Below are 24,992 nucleotides of genomic sequence, written 5' to 3'. Positions count from 1 at the left end.
AAGAGAGGAACAGAAGAGGAGGGGAAGAGAGAGACATCTGTCCAGCTGTCCTCCGTACACCTGACACTCCTATCATGAGTCTCCATGGAAACGGGCATCTGCCCACCTCTCTCATTTCTCGTTTCCTCTCTCGTTCTTTTCTCTCTCTCCACTAAGCCCATCAAGGGACGAGCTGTTGCTAAATTGATTTCTGCACGTAGTTGGTAGTCTTTCAGCACACATGCACGCTAGCTAGTTCAGTCTCTTGGTATGCAGGCCACATTATGCAAGTCACATTTTTACATCCAAACAAACTGCAATTTGACAGAGATTTCATTGGAACGCAACATGTGTTTGGAATAATGATAGTGACACACTGGGGAAAATAACAGAAATGTCAAGCATGTTGGAATGTGAATATAAGAGAGACTCGATTTGTATCTCCTGCAGGCCAAACAAGTTATTTCTGCTGCCTTAGGGGGCATCGTGCCAGCTTGGAGTGTGTGTGTGTGTTCTGTGTGTGTGTGTTCTGTGTGTGTGTGTGTTCTGTGTGTGTGTGTGTTCTGTGTGTGTGTGTGTTAAAGAGGTTCCGTGGAGGGCCCTGACAGCCGCAGCATCTCCTAATGAGAGTGTTGATTATTTAATGGGGACGGTGGGGGCCAGGGACATGACATCTGCATCAGCGCCAAGAGACGTACCCGTCAAACACACATTATTCACACACAGAGGGCCCTGGAGACCACTCTAACTCAGCAATGGGTCCCATATAACCGTGGAAATGAACGCATGCTGGCCGGCATTCAGGTGACAGAGGCTTATCTCTGGTGTTTTGGAGAGGGTTTATGGAGAGAAAGAGAGAGAGAGATGAACTTGTGAATGATTTATAAAGGTCTGGCTGTTTTTTAACAGGTGGTAAAAGCTATCTGAATTTCATGAGCTCATTAACGCCCTCCATTATCAGTCATTAACATTTCCTCCTGGTCCGCAGTTTCTGCTTTTCACTAAGGATTATCCCTTTACGGAGTTCCAAGGCAGGGGCCATCTTGGCTCGAGACCAACCGCTAGCGTCCATTAAGGATTTGGTTGGCTCAATGTTCCCTGACGTCTACAAGGGTCAGTGGTGGTCAATGTAAACTGTGACAGGTCTCAGCACCACTCCTATACACTCTGTCACACTTTGTCAGCACAGCAGAATGAGCTGAGGGCTCTCTGTCTGTATGTCAGCATTACTTGCCATTTGGGACACAACCTTTCACTGAGCCTGCTCTCCCGTAGAGGTAATGGGTCTGGGGACAGCAGGTGAGTGGCTCAGGAGGAGAACGGTCAGGTACCCTGTAGAGGCATGGGTAGGTAGGGAGGGGCTGCACTGAAGGACGGAGGTTTTACTGGGGAAATATCTCAAAGAAACTTAATGGTGTATCAGGCTGCTGTGGGTGAGACAAAGAGGGTCCACTATAGAGGCTATCGGTCAGGTTTAGAGAAGCAAGGGGGTTGGGGGGGTGAGGGGTGTTTGCACTGAGAGATAAGGGAGGGGGTGGGGGATTGCACTAAGGGAGCGGGTTAGCTATAATGGGGGAAATCTCTAAGAGCATCACCATGTGACATTATGGTCCAGTTAGAGACCTTAGACTACTGCTGTTCTCGTCATGCCTTGGTGGAGAGGAAGAGGAAACAACATGCGACGAGAGTCCGTTCACCCGGTCGCCTGCTGTTTTCTTGGGATAGTGTGTGTGTGTTTCCTGGAACAGTACATTAGCTCTGAGAGAGTGGGCTTGTCTTGGTGACCGGGAGAGTGGCGAGCGGAGCGACGTGCTGAGCAGTCAGGAAGATAAAGGTCACCAGCTCACTGCCTGGACGACCGGAACAAAAGGAGCGGTATAGTGCAGCCGTGGCCATGGTAAATCCGACACGTGTCCACATGCCAGAAGCCTCTCAGAACCTTTGAGTGCAGTGCCTTCGCCTCCGCTGATTATTTTACAAGCCTCTGTCCTTGTCTGTCCAACCACCCATCACAGTCCTGAGACTGTTTGTACACCCCTGAGCGCCCAGACACGCATTTTCCCATATCTTTGTCAAAGGTTACGGGCTCTGTGCTCTGTTCTGAAGTATATTGGTACATTTGTACTTTGGTGCCTTGGTGCATTAATACGGTGCATTGGTGGTATAGTGGTGTGCTGCGTTTGCTATGTTGGTGTGTTGGGGCAGTGCTTTCTGGGCTGATATACATTCGGACACAGGTGCTGTACTGTGGTGGGTAGCTACTTACAGCAGGGGTAATTGAGCAGCAGGATGTCGTCAATGGCGATGTAGCCTCGCCGTTCTGCTGAGACCGATGCTTCAAATACCACCTGAGGAGAGACAAGCGGGAGAGATGAGAGGAGAATGGAAGAAAGGATCTCAAGTTAGAGAGAGAGAGAGGGGGAAGGACCGGAGGGGGAGAGGGGGAAGGACCGGGGGGGGGGTCCTATTCAAACAGCTTGAATCCACTGGGGCCTGTCTGTGGAAAATCTCTCTACTCAAACATCCATAGTTTAGTAGAGCCCCATGGGATAGCTTCGTTTCACACAGTCATCTCTCTCTCCCACCCTTCCTTTCCCTCCTTCTCTTTCAAACAGCCATCTTTCTTCATCAGAGAACAGACACAGAACATTGGACCCGCAGGACTCATTGAACGCTGCCCAAATCTCTACTCACTCATCTAAATGAATCTAGGCTCATGCTGAGAAACCAAAGTGAATCCCAGATCTCTCCCACAGAGAAGCAAAGTGAGTCTGGGCGTCTGAAAAAGAATTACTGCCACAATAACCCATATCGTTTAGTGAGGGACAATTTACTATTTTACCGCAGAGGCACAACAAATAAATTAACGGCGCATGGACATGGGGTTTACTGCATTCATAGATGCCAGACTTTAAATAGCACTTTACATTCAAGTCATTTAGCTGGGCTTGATTGAGCTTTCCTGGCACAATGGAACCAATGCAATAGTCACTGACAAACCACACAGTGTAAAGCTCTGTGCCAATGATCCTAAAGGGTCATCAGAGGTGTAGATAATAGTTGATGTGTTTCACCCACTCACACAGACAATAATACATGAGCTGTGACTGAAACCAGCTGACTCTTGATAGTTCACATTTCACTATCACACACTCGATGGGCCCTGTCAAAAGTAGGATGTCCTTTCGGAAGCAGCCCCAGTGAGTCGCCGTGTTGACAATACATCAGGCTCTAAGTGCCTGGTCTGGATCGATAGAACCACAGATGGATACAGGCCACGCATCCCTGTCTGCTAATATCTTAGTATTCTTCATTCTTATGTGTGGGCCATTAGAGAATCAACTTCTCGATTCATCAGCCGCTGACGCACACCAACGCACGCACACACACGCACAAATATGCACACACACACACCGCGACACACCCGGCCATTGATTCACTCGCTCAGCACTGCACAGAGCCTTGACCCTACCTCATTATGACTATCAGCATCTGGCTGTACTCCGAGGAGAAAGGGGAAATGCGGGAACGAGAGACAGAGGGGCAGAGATAGAGAGAAACAGAAAGAGAGAGAGGGGCAGAGATAGAGAGAAACAGAAAGAGAGAGAGGGGCAGAGATAGAGAGAAACAGAAAGAGAGAGAGGGGCAGAACGAGAGTGAGAGAGAAGGAGATGAGAGAGAGAATGAGAGAGAGGGGAAAGAGAGAGGGGCAGAGATAGAGAGAAAAAGAAAGAGAGAGAGGGGCAGAACGAGTGAGAGAGAAGGAGATGAGAGAGAGAACGAGAGAGAGGGGGAAAGAGAGACAGAGGGGCAGAGATAGAGAGACACAGAAAGAGAGAGAGGGGCAGAACGAGAGAGAGAGAAGGAGATGAGAGAGAACGGGAGAGAGGGGGAAAGAGAGACAGAGGTGCAGAGATAGAGAGAAACAGAAAGAGAGAGAGGGGCAGAACGAGTGAGAGAGAAGGAGATGAGAGAGAGAACGAGAGAGAGGGGGAAAGAGAGACAGAGGGGCAGAGATAGAGAGACACAGAAAGAGAGAGAGGGGCAGAATGAGAGAGAGAGAAGGAGATGAGAGAGTGAATGAGAGAGAGGGGGAAGGAGAGAGGGGCAGAGATAGAGAGAAAAAGAAAGAGAGAGGGGAGCAGAATGAGCGAGAGAAAGAGAGAGGGAGAGAGAGTGGGGCAGTGATAGAGAGAAAACGAAAGAGAGTGAGGGACAGAGAGAGAGAGTCTTTTTTATTTTGGAACTTTAGTGTAATGTTTACTGTTCATTTTTCACTTGCTTTGGCAATGTAAACACGTTTCCCTTGCCAATAAATGCCTTATGTTGAACTGAGAGAGAGAGAGAGAGAGAGAGAGAGAGAGAGAGAGAGATGGTATCCTCAATGAAATTATCAAATATACAGACAACAAATTCCAATTGGTTATACTAAAACTCTTTAACATCATCCTTAGCTCTGGCATCTTCCCCAATATTTGGAATCAAGGACTGATCACCCCAATCCACAAAAGTGGAGACAAATTTGACCCCAATAACTACCGTGGAGTATGCGTCAACAGTAACCTTGGGAAAATCGTCTGCATTATCATTAACAGCAGACTCGTACAATTCCTCATTGAAAACAATGTACTGAGCAAATGTCAAATTGGCTTTTTACCAAATTACCGTACAACAGAACATGTATTCACCCTGCACACCCTAATTGACAACCAAACAAACCAAAACAAAGGCAAAGGCAAAGTCTTCTCATGCTTTGTTGATTTCAAAAAAGCCTTCGACTCAATTTGGCATGAGGGTCTGCTATACAAACTGATGGAAAGTGGTGTTGGGGGTAAAACATACGACATTATAAAATCCATGTACACAAACAACAAGTGTGCGGTTAAAATTGGCAAAAAACACACATTTCTTCACATAGGGTCGTGGGGTGAGACAGGGATGCAGCTTAAGCCCCACCCTCTTCAACATATATATCAACGAATTGGAGCGGGCACTAGAAAAGTCTGCAGCACCCGGCCTCACCCTACTAGAATCTGAAGTCAAACTGTTTGCTAATGATCTGGTGCTTCTGTCACCAACCAAGGAGGGCCTACAGCAGCTCCTAGATCTTCTGCACAGATTCCTGGGCCCTAACAGTAAATCTCAGTAAGACCAAAATAATGGTGTTCCAAAAAAGGTCCAGTCGCCAGGACCACAAATACAAATTCCATCTAGACACTGTTGCAGTAGATCACACTAAAAACTATACATACCTTGGCCTAAACATCAGCGCCACAGGAAACTTCCACAAAGCTGTGAACAATCTGAGACACAAGGCAAGAAGGGCTGTCTATACCATCAAAAGGAACATACAATTTCACATACCAATTAGGATCTGTCTAAAAATACTTATAGAACCCATTGCCCTTTATGGTTGTGATGTCCGGGGTCCGCTCACCAACCAAGAATTCACAAAATGGGACAAACACCTAATTGAAACACTGCATGCAGAATTCTGCAAAAATATCCTCCGTGCACAATGTCAAACACCAAATAATGCATGCAGAGCAGAATTAGGCCAATACCTGCTAATTATCAAAATCCATAAAAGAGCTGTTAAATTTTACAACCACCTAAAAGGAAGCGAGTCCCAAACCTTCCACAACAACGCCATCACCTACAGAGAGATGAACCTGGAGAAGAGTCCCCTAAGCAAGCTGGTCCTGGGTATCTGTTCTCAAACACAAACAGACCCCACAGAGCCCCAGGACAGCAACACAATTGGACCCAACCAAGTCATGAGAAAACAAAACAAAACTCCCATGTCTCCTGGGTGAAATACCACAGTGTTCCATGACAGCAACAATATTTGTGACCTGTTGCCGCAAGAAAAGGGCAACCAGTGAAGAACAAACACCTATGTAAATACAACCCATATTTCTGTTTGTTAATTTTCCCTTTTGTACTTTAACCATTTGCACATCTTTACAACACTGTATATATATATAGTACATAATATGACATTTGTAATGTCTTTATTCGTTTGGAACTACTGTGAGAGTAATGTTTACTGTTCATTTTTATTGTTTATTTCACTTTTATATATTATCTACTTCACTTGCTTTGGCAGTGCTAACATATGTTCTCCATGCCAGTAAAGCCCCTTGAATTGAATTGAAAGGGAGGGGGGAGGAGTTAAGAGAGAGAGGGGGTGTATAAATAGACACTGACAGATCCAGGTGAGGGAGAAGGGGAGAGGGGGTGTTGGAGAAGGAGAGAAAGAGAGGGAGAGAGAGAAAGAAAGAGAGCACTTCCATCTCTCTCTAGCTGCTACAGCACCAGTTCAGTTCATCTCATGAAACTCATTGAGGTAGAATTGCACACTTATCTATGCTGCATCCCTGCCCTGTTCCCTTCCCCGACCTCAAAGGGAATACATGCAATCAGCAGCTGGCTGGTTTGGTGGCTGGCTGGCTGGTTGTCTGACTGTCTCGCTTGCTGGTAGGCTTGATTGCTGGTTTGTTGGTTGGCTGGCTGGTTTGTTGACTGGTTGGGTGGGTGGCTGACTGGCTAGCTGGCTGGTAGGATGGCTAGCTGGTTTGTTGGCTGACTGGATGACTGACTGACGGATTGCAATAAAGATAGGATTTGTTGGGTCATTAATATTTCGGGAGTCTTGTTTTTAATTTATATCACTATGGGAGTTATTTACTTGGAAGAGTACAGGAGGAGAGATGGGGGAAAATGGACTGCTTGTCATACACATAGAGAGAGAAAGAGAGGGAGAGAGAGAGACAGAGAGAAAGGGAGAGGGAAGAGAGAGAGAGAGAGACAGAGAGAGAGACAGAGAGAGACAGATAGAGAGAAAGGGAGAGGGAAGAGGAATTAAGAGAGCGAGGAAGCGGGTGGAGAAATAGAAATATGGGAATTGATGGAAAAAATGTATCACTAGCCACTTTAAACAATGCCACTTAACATAATGTTTACATACCCTACATTACTCATCTCATATGTATATGTATATACTGTACCCTATATCATCTACTGCATCTTCATGTAATACATGTATCACTAGCCACTTTAAACTATGCCACTTTGTTTACATACCCTACATTACTCATCTCATATGTATATACTGTACTCGATACCATCTACTGCATCTTGCCTATGCTGTTCTGTACCATCACTCATTCATATATCTTTATGTACATATTCTTTATCCCTTTACACTCACTTGTGTGTATAAGGTAGTAGTTTTGGAAATGTTAGGTTAGATTACTCAGCGGTTTTTACTGCATTGTCGGAACAAGAAGCACAAGCATTTCACTACACTCGCATTAACATCTGCTAACCATGTGTATGTGACCAATACATTTGATTTGATTTGGAATAGACAGAGGCCGGTGAAGGAGAAGGGGAAAGAGAGAAAAAAGAGAGAAATAAAGAGGGAAGAAGGAGGTGAGGGAGAGGTAGAGAAAGAGAGGGAGATAAAGAAAGAGGGAGAGCGAGAGGGGGAGAGAGAGAGAGAGAGAGAGAGAGAGAGAGATTAAAAGGAGAGAGGATGTAGACTAAGCTATATTGATATTGGCAGTCACGGTGGGCTTGATAGCATCGTAAATATTTCATAGTAAAGTTCCCCCACATGTCCACTAGCCACACCTGCAACACCCTAATCTCCAATATCCACACAGGCAAAGAAGGGAACAATCTATCTATCGCTGCACACAATGTAAAGGGTGGATTTGTTCAAAGGAACAGAATCCTCATCAGTTCAAGGTTGTGACAGTCTTCCTATTTTCTTTACCTGCTTCCTCTTGTTGCAACCAAGTAGAGCTACAAAGAGAATGGGGAGAGGAGGGAGGTAGACATAACACTTCCAAAAAACAACAGTGATGTGAAAATCAAGGCCAGGCTTGTTGAAACTAGTGGGGTGCTGCTGCGTTGTGCCTACCGCTGTCTGTCTCTCAGGCTAGAGGTGTTTCATCATCCAAGCAGAGAGATGGGGGAAATAATAACACATACCAAACTCTGAATGTGGATCACAAAAACACTGCCTTCAGACACTGGGAGGAGGGAGGGAGGAGGAGGAGGAGGAGGAAGAGGAGGAGGAAGAAGAGGGATAAAACCCAAGTACACAGCAGGATGGGTACAGAGAATTCAGGGAAGGCAATGTTGGCGGTTGGTTCGGGGGGGTAAAAAATAAAGAGCACTCACTGATACATTTGAACATGAGCTTCCCTCTCCCCCTAGCTGCTACAGCACCAGTTCAGTTCATTTTGTAAAACTCAATGGTGCAGAATTACACACTTCTCTATGCTGCATCTCTGCCCTGTTCCCTTCCCCATCCTCAAAGGGAATACATGCTATCAGTTGACTTGCTGGCTCGCTGGTAGGCCGGCTGGCTGGCTGGTAGGCTGGCTGGTTTGGTGGCTGGCTCTGTTCACAAATACAAACAGACCCCACAGAGCCCCAGGACAGCAACACAATTAGACCCAACCAAGTCATGAGAAAACAAACAAAACTCCCATATCTCCTGGGTGAAATTCCACAGTGTGCCATCACAGCAGCAATATTTGTGACCTGTTGCCACAAGAAAAGGGCAACCAGTGAAGAACAAACACCATCGTAAATACAACCCATATTTGTTTGCTTATTTTCCCTTTTGTACGGGAGCTGGCTGGCTGGATGGTTTGGTGGCTGACTGGTTTGTTGGTTGGCTGGCTAGCAGACTGGCTGGCCGACTGGCGATAAAGAATTGCAATAAAGAGAGGATTTGTTGGCTAATTAATATTTCTGGATTCTGGTTTTTAATTTTTATCGCTATGAGAGTTGTTATTTATGCTTTTAATTTATACACTGACAGCCTCCATCGATCCACACAAGTGTTTAAATTAATTCAACAGCTTCAGAAACAGTCGTTAGAGAAACAGGAACGTGTTGTACAATTATTGTCCACAATCTTCTGTTGATGGATTTGTTTTGGTTAATAAAGTGGGATGAGGGTGGAATGGTATTGACTGGTATTGACATTGTGGAAGTAAAAGACAGTAATATATGACCTGGGATCCAGTGGACCTTGTTCATCTAGTAGGCTGAGGGAATTGGGGACACACAACTACATGTAGAATATATGAGCTTGTGCATGGTTGCATATTCTCAGTATGTGTGCATGTAGGTGCGCCTCCGTGTGTCCGTGCCTGTGTGCCTGCAGGCCCGTGTGTGCATAGTTGGATTGGATTGAGAGGTGAGAAATGGGGTGCACTTGGGTATGATGGACAGAGAGGGATTGAGTGATGAAGGAGAAGAGGAAGGAGGTGTAGAGGAAGGGAGACAGAGTTGGAAAGAGATGAAGGGAATGTGAAAAGCAAGATACACAGAATCAAGACAGAGAGATTAAGAGGAGGGCAGTAGTGTTTGAGAATTGGAGAGAGAGGAAGAGGAGAAGAGGCAAAAGAAAGAGTGTGAGAAAGAGAGTTCTACGCCTTCCGTCTCCTGGCTTGGTTCCATCCCCCTGTCTCTCTCTCTCTGAGCCTGTCCAGGACTGATTGCACCAAGAGCCATGAATATTCAGAGCTCAACCAGAGAGAAAGAGAGGGGGGGAGATAGTTAGATAGAAACACAGAGACAGGGGGATGGAGGAGAGAGGAGAGGAGAGAGACCAAGGGAGAAGTGGGGAGAGGAGAGAGAGAGAGACAGAGGGGGGAGAGAGAGAGAGACAGAGGAAGAGAAAGACAGACAGAGGAAGATTTAGAGAGAGAGACAGACACCTCAGTCTCAGGGTCACTGTGATCACTCTCTGTCTTTATCCCTCTTTAGTCTTTAGTGCTGCAACGTCGATTGACTTTGTTCCCAAGCAAGATTTCACAAAACGAGGAGGAGAACGTCTTGAGAGCTTCATCAAATGTTTTGATAGTGTTTGCTGCTACCTCTTCATTTAAACTCAATCACCTCATCTCTCCCTCTTTAAAAGATCAAAAGACTGGGACAGTTCACCTACCACTGATACAATCAAATCAAATTTGATTGGTCACACAAATATTTAGCAGATGTTATTGCGGGTGTAGCGAAATGCTTGTGTTCCTAGCTCCATCAGTGCAGTAGTATTTAACACTTTCCAACAATGCACACAAATCTAAAAGTAAAATAATTGAATTAATAAATAAAGTAAACCATTTTTAAAGTAACCAGTGATTCCATGTGATTCCAGGGCAGCAGCCTCTAAGGTGCAGGGTTGAGTAACCAGGTGGTAGCCGGCTAGTGATGGCTATTTAAAAGTCTGATGGCCTTGAGATAGAAGCTGTCTTTCAGTCACTCTGTCCCAGCTTTGATGCACCTGTACTGACCTCGCATTCTGGCCTTCCTGTGACATCGGGTGCCGTAGGTGTCCTGGAGGGCAGGCAGTGTGACCCCGGTGACTGCACCACCCTCTTGACAGCCCTGCGGTTGTGGGCGGTGCAGTTGCCATACCAGGCGGTGATACAGCCTGACAGGATGCTCTCAATTGTGCAACTGTAAAGGTTTGAGCCAAACCTCTTCAGCCTCCTGGGGTTGAATAGGCCCTGATGTGCCTTCTTCACCACACTCTCTGTGAGGGTGGACCATTTCAGATTGTCTGTGATGGGTACGCCGAGGAACTTGAAGCTTTCCACCTTCTCCACTGTAGTCCCATCGATGTGATAAGGGCTGTGCTCCCTCTGCTGTCTCCTGACGTCCACGACCAGCTCCTTCATTTTGTTGATGTTGAGGGAGAGTTTATTTTCCTGGCACTACACCACCAGGGCCCTCACCTCCTCCCTGTAGGCTGTCTCGTCATTGTTTATACCAAAGTAGCAAGATTCCCACCTACACTCTCGTCGACAAGAAACATCTGAATAGTCTACTATTACTTGAGGCAGAAACAATCAATGGTAATAGCACTTCACTGACTGCTCTCTTCTTTGTGATCGCTGTGGAGGGCTATAGCTAGCTCAGTCTCTGATCAATCTCCAGCTACAGAGCACATAGTCTCTCTCTCTCTCTCCTCCAGTCTGTGTCCTTCTGGCCCCTGGGGGCCTCTCAGTGATACCTAATCTCCATCTCAACACACACTCTCTCTCTCTCTCTCTCTCTCTCTCTCTCTCTCTCTCTCTCCCCTCTCCCTCTCCCTCTCCCTCTCCCTCAAAGCCCTGTGAAGCAGTCCCGTTCTCTTTTCTTCTCTCTCTGCTCTTTATTCTCTCTTCACTGTCTGTCTGTTCCTAGCTGTTGGTCAGGGTCCCGTGGGGCCGATCTGTTGGCTGGGACTGCGGGACAGTGATCCTTATCTGTGGGATTGGATGAGTGGGCCCTCTGGGGCCTTCACTAGCACTTTGAGCCGTGACAGAGAGAGAGAAAGGGAAAGGAGGACAGAGGGGGAAAGAGTAGAAGATAGATCATGGCAGAGAGGGGGAGAGGACTAGAGGACAGAAAGGGAGAGGAGAGGGGGAAAGGGGGAGAGCAAATGGGAGGCATTGAGAGTCAGGCAGGCAATGCGCCCCGCCCCAGGCTGTGTTCTATTCTATTCTGTTCTGTCCCCCTCTTCACAGTGCAGCAAGAGACTCATCCCTGCAGGGCAGGATTAAAACCCTGCACCAGACATCCTCTCAGTCTTTTACCTACCTCATTACCTGCAGCAGAACCTCGTACTGCTCTATGGGACCAACAAAGCAGTCTGTCTGCGTACCCGGGGGGAGACTTAAGACGTCACACCCACTCACAGGTCTTCACCACACCCAGGCTGCTTCAGCGTACACACATATTATCCGGGTGGTAAATTGTACCGCTGTTTTCAGACAGACTCAACAAACACAGTTCTACTTTCACCAAACCACCAGCCCAGGCAAGTCTTGGTCTGATTGGTTATTATACCAACGCCCCCATATTCCCTTCCACCGTGAGAAAAACGTGGGAGACTGTAGTGGTGGTAAGAGAACCTTTTGATGTTGCAGAAGAGAGGAAGAAAATCATTAACTCTTAATCACTTTGGGGTTGTGTTGTTGGCGAGGCCTTGGACAGCAGAGCTGAGGATACTACCACACAACACACAGCATTGATCCACACCGGGGCCTAATCTCATTAAGTATGTGTTGATTTATTGAGATGGGTCTGGGACCAGGCATGGAGCTCTGAGAGGAGACCAAGGTTATGGAGGAAAACACTCCTCTACTTAGGGTCAGATGGAATTGAGGTCAATTGACTGTTCAGCCAACCCACATTCACCCCCACAATCCTTTACTGCTACCATTGACACACAGGCACAGGCGCACACACGCGCACACACACACGCACGCACACACACACACACACACACACACACACACACACACACACACACACACACACACACACACACACACACACAGCTGTTTGCTTCTTGTTAAAGGGCGTTTTGGAGGAGGGCAAACGAGAGACGGCTAGAGGTATAAATCACAGGATTTAATGAGGCTGCCTCCAAATAGCCCACCACACACACATGTATGCTCATGCACACACACACACACACACACACACACACACACACACACACACACACACACACACACACACACACACACACACACACACACACACACACACACACACACACACAATAGCCATAACAACACCATCAACTAAACACAGGGCAGAACAAAGAGATATTGATTGCTCTGCTGCACTGGGGGACATTAAGTCATACAGGTAAATATACGACAAATACAGTACTATACCACATTTATATTCCCATGTTGTCACGTTGACATAGTGCAGCAGTACCCGCTCCTCTGGGACAAACTGGTCGTTTGCACTTATTTTTTCTATTCAAGCAGCACAAGCACAACAGATGAAACTAATCAAGGACATGATGTTTCCCAGCTAGCAAGCATGTGGTGGCCCACTAGCGGCTGGTCTCTGGCATAGTTTCTCAGCTCTAAAAGCCAATGTTCTGTTCTTAATCAATCAACCAACCAATCAACCAGGTAACCTAGGGAATAAGAGCATTGGGTCAGTAACTGATAGGTTGCTGGTCTAATCCAGAGCCAGCAAGGTAGAAAAATCTGCCATTCTGCCCTTGAGCAAGGCAGTTAACGCCAAACAACATCTTTGCCGATGATGTTGATCAAGGCAGACGTGCAACTACTAACTACTAACTATGTTTTCCTTCACAGAAAATACATTGGTGCAACACATACGGCAGAAAATAGATACATTTTCATCAGATGACAATAGAAGTGCAAAGCTATTTGGCTGGCAGCCACACAAGTAAATGAGCTTAAGATGAAAAACCAAGGGCTTTTTTCAAAATAAACAATCCATGGCATTCATATTTCTAATGTTTAGGCATAGCATAGAAAGAATGAGGCCAGCTACAGGTCCTAATGTTTTTTCTTAAAGTTAATCTTGCATTTTACTGGAGAAAAATAGGCTGGCTACACCGAGAAAAGTACTGGAGAAAAGTATCTCCACATCAGTCAGAACGCTGTCTGCTGATAGAATGCCTGTGAATTCTCATCCGAGTTTAGAAGTGCAACTGAATCACAAAATTAGTCTGATGCCGGCAGAAATTGCAATAAGAAGCATTTTACATCTGTGTTTACAAAATGCAGCAAGGTATTTCTTACAAGATGCATATTTTGTTCCTGTGTAAAAAAAAAATATGCAGAATCCCCTAAGTTTAACTTGCCATATACTAGTCTGTGGAGCGAAAGCTGGACGTATTCTTTTTATTTTTAGAAAAACATCCAAAATGACCAGTGTTCCTTGAATTCTGAATAAATCACTGACAGTATCACCAGCAAAGCACTCCAACACCATCACACCTCCTTTTCCATGCTTCATGTGGGAACCACACATGCAGAGATCATCCATTCACCTACTCTGTGTCTCACAAAGATACGGCGGTTGGAACCAAAAATCGAATTTGGACTCATTAGAGCAAAGGACAGATTTCCACCGGTCTAATGTTCATTGCTCGTGTTTCTTGGATAAAGCAAGTCTCTTCTTAATATTTCTGTCCTTTAGTAATGGTTTCTTTGCAGAAAGTGGACCATGAAGGCCTGATTCACGAAGTCTCCTTGAGGTGTGTCTGTTACTTTAACTCTGTGAAGCCAATATTTGGGCTGAAATTTCTGAGGCTGGTAACTCTAATGAACTTATCCTCTGAAGCAGAGGTAACTTTGGGTCTTCTTTTCCTGTGGCTGTCCTCATGAGAACCACTTCCATCATAGCACCCAAGCTAACTTGTGAGCTACTTCCAGACATCTAAGTGAGAGAGAGAACAGCTCACTGAACATTACTCGCCCTAGCAGAGCTGGTTAGGCTATTAGGTTATCCAGAGTGTTGGTGACTGCAACTGTGCTGTCAAATTGTCCATTTGTAAATTCAGAGCGTTTCGTGTTCAGAGCGCACAGAGGTCGCTCTGGCCGATGAGTTTAGTGACGTTTACTGACACCGGCTATATTCAACGGGTGTTGAGCGTTTGTAAATTCATCAGTTATTCTGTGTTCTCTGGCACATTCAGACAAGAGTGCTCTGAAATCGGAGTAGATGGCCAGACTGAATTTATGAACTCACCCGAAATGGTTACTTGCATAGTGGAGTCTTTGTTAAGACATGTAGCTAGCTAGCTAGCTAGCTAGCTAGCTAGGTAAACAATAAACCATAAATACAGCACATGTAGTTACTACCCTGCATGAATCTGCAGGTAGCTAACCAACCAGGTTCAATGTTAGCTAGCCAAGTAAATAGAAACATGTCATATCTGATAATGTAGCTAGCCAGACTATCTTACCCATATACATCATTCTTGGTTGGATGCGTCTCCTGTCGGATGCCATGGTTGCCCTTAGTGTGAAGATGTAATCCGATACCACTGATTTCAAAAATCAGTCCTCCAGAAAGTGGAGAGCAACACTTATGCAGTTTTAATACACAGTACATTTTTTTAAACTGCATTAGACAGGATGACCTAGACATACTGACCAGCTTAAATAGACAGAAGCATGCTACAGTATATGGCAGACCAATCCAAACTCATCATCTCTCGACATGTCCAGCCCACTCATTATTTCAGCCAATCATGGATACCGGGAAGCTTGCTCGCTTTTTCTTTGGCTAAACCAACTAGGCTCGTAATTTGACAATGTTATTCATATTTGCAGATGGCATACATGTTTGTATGTTCGAGAAGGCATTTCTGCCCAAAAACACATTTAGATTTTTTTTTTAAGTTTACGTTCTAACTGTTCGCCTGTGAAGTAGTGACTGTAACATATGCCTAGCTTCCTAAAAAGGGGTCACAACTGATGGGCTCAAATGCATTAAGGAAAGAAATTCCACAAATTAATTTTTAATAACAAGGCACACCTGTTAAATGAAATGCATTCCAGGTGACTACCTCATAAAGCTGGTTGAGAGAATGCCAAGAGTGTGCAAGGCTGTCATCAAGGCAAAGGGTGTCTACTTTGAAGAATCTCAAATATAAAATATATTTAGATTTGTTTAACACTTTTTTGGTTACTACATGATTCCGTATGTGTTATTTCATAGATTTGATGTCTTCACTATTATTCTACAATGTAGAAAATAGTAAAGAATAAAGAAAACCCTCGAATGAGTAGGTGTGTCCAAACTTTTGACTGGTACTGTATGTACAACTTTATGAGCTGGATTGCCTGTCTTTACAATTAATTTATTTTCGTTTGCACTCGGTAGCATATTTAGCTAACATCCTCCATGGAAATGTGCTATTACTTGCGCTCAATTCGTTAGCATTCTGGTAATCAACACCCAATGTGCTTTTTTTGCACCCCCTTGTGTACTAAGCTGGTAATATCATAAATCCTGGGGTGAGAGAAGGACGGTATGACGATATGAAAATCTGGAATCCCCTAGCTTCACCTGGTGCCACTCACCCTAACCCTCACCTGGTTATAGAGCCATATTACTGTCAATTTAGCATTAGCATAGCATTGTCTCTCCCCTGGTATTTGCTGGGCCTGGAAGGTGCTAACGGAGTAGTATTAGATGTAGAATTACTATACTGTATTAACACAGCAGATGTATTATTAGCTCTCACCTGGTATTCGCTGGGCCAGAATGTGCTAACGGCTAGTTCCACCTGGTGCCACTGGCGTCCATGTGACCCGGAGACGTTCCACACGGCACTGCCCCACGGCCCCCCATTGACCCGGATGTAGAGCTGCAGCTCCCCGGGGGAGTGGCCGTCGCGGCTGTACAGGAAGTAGCTGAACTGGATGCAGTGCGTGTCGTTCTCACTCAGCGAATGGAGGAGGAGGTGGGCCCGCTGCCCCGTGGCATGCTGGGACGAGTTCACCATCATGAACGAGCCTAGGGGAGAGGAGGGAGAGGAGGGAGGAGACCGGGTCAGATGATTATAACAGAATTCCTGTCAACAGAGACGTAACTTTAGGGATATCTCCTTCATGATTTGAGCAATAGTCTGAGTTGATGTAAAGCCTGACCATACATACCAAGTTAGGATTCAAACCTCTACCTTTCTCTGCTCTACCTCCGTCTCTACCACAGGCGGCCGGTATCACCTAAATTGAGAGGACGGGCTCATAATAATGGATGGAACGGAATAAATGTAATGGTATACATCAATACATCAAACACATCCTTTGAAACAATTCCAGCCATTATTATGAGCAGTCCTCCCCCCAGCAGCCTGCTCTAGTCCCTACCTCTCAATTCAATTTCAATTTCAATTCAAGGGCTTTATTGGCATGGGAAACATGTGTTAACATTGCCAAAGCAAGTAAGGTAGATAATATATAAAGTGAAATAAACAATAAAAATTAACAGTAGACATCACACATACAGAAGTTTCAAAACAATAAAGACATTACAAATGTCATATTATATATATATATATATATATACAGTGTTTTAACAATGTACAAATGGTAAAGGATAAATAAATAAGCATAGATATGGGTTGTATTTACAATGGTGCGTGTTCTTCACTGGTTGCCCTTTTCTCGTGGCAACAGGTCACAAATCTTGCTGCTCTGATGGCACACTGTGGAATTTCACCCAGTAGATATGGGAGTTTTTCAAAATTGGATTTGTTTTCGAATTCTTTGTGGATCTGTGTAATCTGAGGGAAATATGTCTCTCTAATATGGTCATACATTGGGCAGGAGGTTAGGAAGTGCAGCTCAGTTTCCACCTCATTTTGTGGGCAGTGAGCACATAGCCTGTCTTCTCTTGAGAGCCATGTCTGCCTACCTCTCTTTACTTCTCTCTTCCTCTCTCTCTGGCCCTCTAAGGGCTTCTTTGTCTGCCACAAGACCTCAGATGTCCTCTGTGTGGTGGACAGACAGCAGGGCTGTAGCCTGTTTCCTGGCCATCACACGGGTGTCAAACAGACAATCTGACAAACAAAGACATATATTTGCCTTTACAGCTGTCCACACACCGCAGTGGAGGAGAGAGAGTGAGAGAGAGAGATCAACAGAAAGAGAATGACTAAAAGAAAAAGAGAACGATTGGTAGGGAGATTTCCATGTTGATCACACCAGATTGGGGACAGTTTTCATGAGGGAATCACAACAGAGTATCATTCTAACCCTTCTAAACCTTTCTAATCTTCTAAAAATGATCACTGGGTCACAGTAATGGATCCTGTTACCAAAGGAATCATCTAAGTGCTTTAAAGACACGGCTGTAGTGTATTCCATATGGAAGGGCAGGGCAGGTTGGGTAATGTAGTTGAATGAGTGTGTAATCAGGGACTCAGTGCCGTGCCACTCCTACTACCATTAATCACACTGACACTGTTATTAGGCTGCAATGGCAACCTAGGGAATACTTTGAACACCAGAGATTATGCACGCACACACAAACATGCACGCACACACACACACACACACACACACACACACACACACACACACACACACACACACACACACACACACACACACACACACACACACATAAACACAAAGTGCGATGGGCTCAGGTCCAAATCCCACTGAGTGAGAGCTCCCCTCCCTCCTTTCTCCTCCTCCTTTTCCCTCTCTCCTTCTCCTCCCTCTCTCCTTGGCAGGTAGAGTGATTAAGATACTAGAGCTCCTTTGGGACCTTATCTCTCTCTGTCCCTGGCCTCAGCCTGGCGCTGGCTGCCTTCATAGGGAGGAGGTACAGCATGTGACCTGTCTTTATAGCTTCAACACTGTGACCTCAACATGCCTTTCAGACAGGCTGCCTTTCCTCAACACCTTGCCCTCGGGTTGCACAATTCCAGTAACTTTTCCAAAATTAAATGGTTTTGTTGAACGATTCAGGATTTCCTGCTTATTTCCTGCTGATTCTGGGAATCCTCCATCCAGGATTTCTGAAAAACCTGGGAATTTTGCAATCCTACTTCTGCCCATATCAGAGTATAAAAACACACCCAATAGAAGGTAACAGACAAAAGCTTGTGCTGGTTCAATGAAACCCTGGTCTTGTCAGTTTGCTTGGCTTGCTCATCCAAAGCGGAGGAGTCACAGTCAGAACAAGGAAGAAATGTAAGAAAGTTCAGAGTTCTTCGCATCAAAAGTTTTGATTCCCCAAACCAACCATGACCTACATCAGCCAGGTCACAGCACAGGGCTGCTCAGTGTTAAAAAACCTCTTACTGTCTCAAAACCTTGAATCCGCTCTACTGTTCAAAACATCCCTACATCCCTTTCCTCTCTCTTTCCTGATCCGTCTGGACAAAACATCTCTCTGGTCTCTTCTTTCATCCTCTCCTATCCTCTCTTCCCTGACCCCGACACTGAACCCAGCCTGGACAGAACAGTCAAGCCTTCAGTAAATTCCTACTAGCAGCTTCTCTTTCTCAGGGGGACACGCAGGCAGTATTCTCAGAAAACATTGATCTTCCCCTTGCTTTCCTTAGAGTCTCACCAACATCCAGAGCTGGACCAGGGCAGGCATTGACTTGGCCTGTACTGGCCCCTGGGCCCTCACTGCCACCATGCCTCTGATGTGTGGAGACTCCTGAAGGCTTGTGGGGCCAGGAGGCTAAATTGCTTTTCTCGCTAGATCAGCACAACACTGAACTACCTCTCCCTTCCCTGTTTGAGATTTGAGACCAGGTTACCAGCCTATGTGTGTGAGAGGGAGATCTGCTATGAGGAGGGTATGAGATGAGTGCTATGACCAAAAGTTAGACAACAAAGATATTAGCTGGAATTTAATTGACCCTGCCATAGCAATGTTAACGCATTGTCTTGTTTACAAACTGCAACACAATCTCATACAATAATTTATCTGAAAACAGGACATTTCTAGTTGTTGAACAGTGGTGGAAGAAAGACTTAGAGAACAATTGAAGATTAAAATATGTCTAACTAATTCTGACAGGCCTTGGAGCCGGTATGGAAATCAATTTAAGATGTATTCGAGTCTATCTATCTATGCATTACATTATTACACTGACTGAGGCAGCTATACCTCTATCTCACTGTTGAAAGCCACCTAGTGGTGACTTAGGAACGACACTACGGCATCCATATTAGGAAATCCATCAGTTATCAGATGAAACTCAACTGACAAATGAGGGACTTGCTAAGATGGAGTCTGTAGGCGACAAACAAACAAATAACGGAATCATATTATTTTTCATCAAGAGCTAATATGATGAACTGTCTGGGACATCTCTTTCAGAGAGTGTTAAAGCTCAAGGTGAGCGTAAAGACATGGGTTAATTTCTGCTGAACATACCAAATGATCATAATTCACCTGAGCTTGCTTGAGTCAGTTAATTTGATTAATGCCTCAATTAGCACGTCATTGATAACATTTCTAATAAATAAAATGCCTTCTGATAACCTTCCGTGTCCATCCTTGAGGAGCAAGACACACATACAGACACATAGAGGCAAGCGCACACACATTGAGAGGCAAACACACACAGAAACATACCCAACTTGGGTTAAAAATATAAATCCATAAAGGCAGATAAGGCACCATCTATTTCCTCTGGGACCCTGGCTAGCCCTGCCAAGGATGAGGGAATACACACACACACACACACACACACAATCACACACACACACACACACACACAATCACACACACACACACACACACACACACACACACACACACACACACACACACACACACACACACACACACACACACACACACACAATCACATAAAACACACACACACACAAGGGAACATACATTAAGAGATTAGCGCACAGCCCCAAATCCCTGCACTTCCTATCAGAACGTCAGATATAGCGTAGGATGGGACCCAGAGTCACAAGTGTCACTGCTTTTATCACACACACACCAGGAGGAAGGGGAGGATGAGGGAGAGGCAGGAAGGGAGAGAAGGAAAAGAGAGAGAGAGCGAGAGAGCGAGAGAGCGAGAGGGAGAGAGAGAGAGAGAAAGAGAGAGAGAGAGAGCAAGATATAGAGATGAGGAAGAAAGAGGGGGTGGGAGAGGTAGGAGAGAAAAAAAGAGAGATATTTTCACCATATTTTCACAATTTTTCTGAAGCGTTTCTGCCTTTGCTCCCATCAATAATGTTTTGTTTAACTCAGCCATGCATAGAAGCCAGAAAATTCCATCGTTCACAGTATTAGTTCAATGACTTCCTGTTATTTTGAATCATCTTGGTGTTGGTGTGAGTCCAATTGGCCTTGATTATTGTGTGTGTGCGTGCATGCGCGTGCATGCGCGTGTGTGTGTGTGTGTGTGTGTGTGTGTGTGTGTGTGTGTGTGTGTGTGTGTGTGTGTGTGTGTGTGTGTGTGTGTGTGTGTGTGTGTGTGTGTGTGTGTGTGTGTGTGTGTGTGTGTGCGTGTGTAAGAGAGAAGGTCAGCCTGGAACTGTCTGTTTTTGTATTTTTCTGTTTCATTTGTTTGTGTTTTAGTTGTTTTATATTGTAACCTCAGGCTACCCTCTCCTGATCTCTGAAGGGAGGTAGAGGTGGTGATTGGGAACTCGCAGACTTGCCTTTCTGTTTGTCTTTGCGCGTGTTGCTGTATTGTGTAATCTGTATCGCTGGTTGGCAGGGTACTGAGGTCGCAGGCCTGTGCAATGTTTGTTGTGTTCACTGGGGCCGAAAGGCACCGATGCAGATTCTGCCATTTACAAAGTGACACAGTGCTTATGCTGTGGAAATGGGAAATGGGCTAACCAACACCAGCTGCTCATGAATGTGACATAGAGAGAGAGAGACTCGAGCCACACACACACACACACGCACAACTAACTTCCGTACACAAACAATCAGAGTCTGTCTGGCACTTGGGCTGGGAGATAACGTGGTTCCCAGGGTGAGGGCCGGGATCAAAACAGACGACCGGGACTCGGTTCAAAAACATGCAATCATTACTAAACTTCAAGGTATTGACTTGATATTGATACTATATTACGAATGACACAGCCTCTTCTGCTGGCATAGTAAATATCACAGCTAGTCACTGTAAGCAAGGCTATACTGTAGTTGTACCAGCATTGTCAACAAACACACACACCCACGCAATTATTCACACACACAAAAGCAAACACACACACACACAGACACACAATCTGCCTCTTTCTCGCTCCCTCTCTCTCTGTTCTGATAACATTTGGGCTGACACTACTGACTCCCCTCTCTTTCTCAACTCAGCACCAACACAGTAATTCAGTGAATGTATTAAGGAATCCTCTCTCTCTCTCGCTCTCTCTCGCTCTCTCTCTCTCCTCTCTCTCTCGCTCTCTCTCGCTCTCTCTCTGACAGAGTTCATTGCAGAGCCACCTGTTCTAGCAGCATGTCTCCTCAGGGACCCACCATGGAGAAAAAGGGAGCAGTGTGCCCTGGTTGAGAAAAGAGAGGAGGGGAGGGACACCGAGAGACAGAACAGAGAGTTCATTCTCTAAATGCCTGCAAGGTACTGAGATGAAACAAGTGGTAGATCACACATGTTCGACGAAGAGAATGAGAGAAATAAAGAAAGAGAGAGGAGAGAGCTTCTGGGAAGGAGAGGAGTGTTACAGTATGGAGATGCTTTGGTAGACAGGGGGAGGGGTTGGAGAGGGTTTCGGGTTGCTGGCTGGCTGGGATGGAAGCTGGCTGGGTGGTTGGTGTCTGGCTGGCTGGCTAGCTGGCTGGCTGGGTGAGTGGCTGACTGGCTGGCTAGTAAATCAATATTGATTTCTGCAGAGAGAATATACCCTGCCTGCCATCCTCAGTCCAACGGACACGACTCAATTCCACTCATGCCTGTATTGCTGTTCACTTTTAACAAAAAAAAAAACATCTATAAATCATTATGCCCTTTCCTTGATCTCTTGGCTCATAATGGATATGATTGAATAAATGGTGACATCCAGAACCAAGCTAAATGGATCAGCTTGCACAGTCTGTACTGTAACAAGGATCTGGAAACAGGAGAACAAGACAATCTCTTAAATTTGTGCATTTTTCTAAAACCACAGCGGAGACACAGAAACACTTCAGACATCACAGGTCTCTGTGGAGAGGAGACATGGAGGAAGAAAGAAGACACTAACCATGTCCTGTAAGGAGACTGGGTTAGGTGGGAAGAGGGTGAGCTATTACAGGGCTCTGCAACACGTGTTCTCAGGTAGAATAACATGAGACTGGTTGATAAAAACAGCCCGGAGATGAGAGAAGAACTGTATGGAACAGCCTATTTCTCTGTCTGTCCGTCTGTCCCTCTTTGACTATCAGTGGCACTGCAGTGCGGCTGATGCTCAGCCCAGGTATGAGGTCTGCCAGTATGGACCAGGGCCCAGTGCTTCCCCTACTTCCCATCCTCCCCCCACATCCAGTCGGTGCGATAAGACAGTATCAGTTACAGCCCAGCTGAGTGCCCGCATGTATGTGCATCTGGAGTAGATCAGGGAGTTGCAGAGAGAGAGAGAGAGGGAGAGAGAGAGAGAGAGAGCAGAGAGAGAGAGAGAGCAGAGAGAGCAGAGAGAGAGAGAGAGAGCAGGGAGAGAGAGTAGAGAGAGAGCAGAGAGAGAGCAGAGAGAGCAGAGAGAGAGCAGGGAGAGAGAGTAGAGAGAGAGAGCAGAGAGAGAGAGTGAGAGCAGAGAGAGCAGAGAGAGAGAGAGAGAGAGCAGGGAGAGAGAGTAGAGAGAGAGAGCAGAGAGAGAGAGAGCAGGGAGAGCAGAGAGAGAGTAGAGAGAGAGAGAGCAGAGAGCGAGAGAGAGAGAGCAGAGAGAGAGAGAGCAGGGAGAGAGAGTAGAGAGAGAGAGAGTGAGAGAGCAGAGAGAGCAGAGAGAGAGAGAGAGAGAGCGCAGGGAGAGAGAGTAGAGAGAGAGAGCAGAGAGAGAGAGCAGAGAGAGCAGAGAGAGCAGAGAGAGAGTAGAGAGTAGAGAGAGAGACAGCAGAGATAGAGAGAGCAGATTACCTTGCATGCAGATTACCTTCAGACAGAGGGGAGAGAAAGGCCCTGTCCAGAGACATATTCACAACCTGGCCCCACATAGATCTGAAAGGATTAGATAGATTTACTCAATATCACAGTAGCTCTTTACTTGGATGAGTCAGATAGGATTTTCCCTATATTGTGTATCCAATCCCCTGTGCCTAAGGGGTACAGATAGGGGTTAATTCTGTAAAGAGATAAAATGTATATCCTACATCCCTCCTCACCTAAATAAGTATAACATCCACTTGACCCCAAGCAGACACCATGGAGGGGTCTTATGAGTGGGAGAGAGGAGGGTAGCGAGACTGAATAGGGGCTAGATTTAGGGGTCAATTAATCTGAACCCGAGTGCATCAACTTGACATTATACCATAGTAAGTGTCAATCTGTGGCCTACATCTTCACCATAATAATATTAATCAGATCCAAACCAGTAACTTGTCTTAAATATATCTAGCAACAAGTAATAACTGTTGGGTTAGTTGCATGTTTTGGGCATTAGGGGGCACACTCTACTTGCCCTATAGAGGATATGCCACACTCTACTTGCCCTATAGAGGATATGCCACACTCTACTTGCCCTATAGAGGATATGCCACACTCTACTTGCCCTATAGAGGATATGCCACACTCTACTTGCCCTATAGAGGATATGCCACACTCTACTTGCCCTATAGAGGATATGCCACACTTTACTTGCCCTATAGAGGATATGCCACACTCTACTTGCCCTATAGAGGATATGCCACACTCTACTTGCCCTATAGAGGATATGCCACACTCTACTTGCCCTATAGAGGATATGCCACACTCTACTTGCCCTATAGAGGATATGCCACACTCTACTTGCCCTATAGAGGATATGCCACACTCTACTTGCCCTATAGAGGATATGCCACACTCTACTTGCCCTATAGAGGATATGCCACACTCTACTTGCCCTATAGAGGATATGCCACACTCTACTTGCCCTATAGAGGATATGCCACACTCTACTTGCCCTATAGAGGATATGCCACACTCTACTTGCCCTATAGAGGATATGCCACACTCTACTTGCCCTATAGAGGATATGCCACACTCTACTTGCCCTATAGAGGATATGCCACACTTTACTTGCCCTAAAGGAGGATATGCCAACGCTACAATTGCCTGCGTCTCTCTTTAATCCTATTCCAGAACACACGGCACGCTTTAAAACACAAGGTGCTTTACATTTTAAATCTATCATTGAATCAATGGGGTGAATTTGGGGCACCAGTCTAATCTCAATGAATCAAATCAAATTATTTAAATCCCATTGAGAGAGCAGCTCAACGGCCAAAAAAGGCACAACAAAAGGCTGAATGTGCGCTTTTCAAAGAACGTCCTCATTCAGCTCGCAAACAGAAAGCATCCAATGAACTTTTCAAAACATCCTCGCTCAGATCTGATTGGTTTCCTCAGACACAAAGCCTCACTTTCAGCCAATGGGCTTGGCCAGTGTGTTTCAAAAAAGGCCAACCAAAACAGAAATTACTTCAAGTTTGTTTATCCCCCTCAGTCTTTCAGAGGCACGCACTGCTTACTTATTCATTAGCCGTTACTCTACCAAACATACACACACGCACACGCACACACACAC

At 45.6% G+C, this 24,992-nt stretch overlaps 1 protein-coding gene across 1 annotated transcript in view; it reads right to left on the bottom strand.

Annotated features, from left to right (window-relative positions):
- LOC135552058 (receptor-type tyrosine-protein phosphatase U-like) overlaps positions 1–24,992 on the bottom strand; it is a 245,449-nt gene that overhangs the window by 93,089 nt on the left and 127,368 nt on the right. The window contains exons 3-4 of the mRNA XM_064983432.1: positions 16,028–16,299; positions 2,246–2,327 (exon numbers count right to left, since the gene is read on the bottom strand). Coding sequence (XP_064839504.1) covers positions 2,246–2,327; positions 16,028–16,299 — 354 coding nt within the window. The remainder of the gene's footprint in view (positions 1–2,245; positions 2,328–16,027; positions 16,300–24,992) is intronic.

The sequence above is a fragment of the Oncorhynchus masou genome, chromosome 13 (genome assembly GCF_036934945.1).
Source record: "Oncorhynchus masou masou isolate Uvic2021 chromosome 13, UVic_Omas_1.1, whole genome shotgun sequence".
Classification (NCBI taxonomy): Eukaryota; Metazoa; Chordata; class Actinopteri; order Salmoniformes; family Salmonidae; genus Oncorhynchus; species Oncorhynchus masou.
This window is presented reverse-complemented; position numbering and strand designations above follow the sequence as displayed.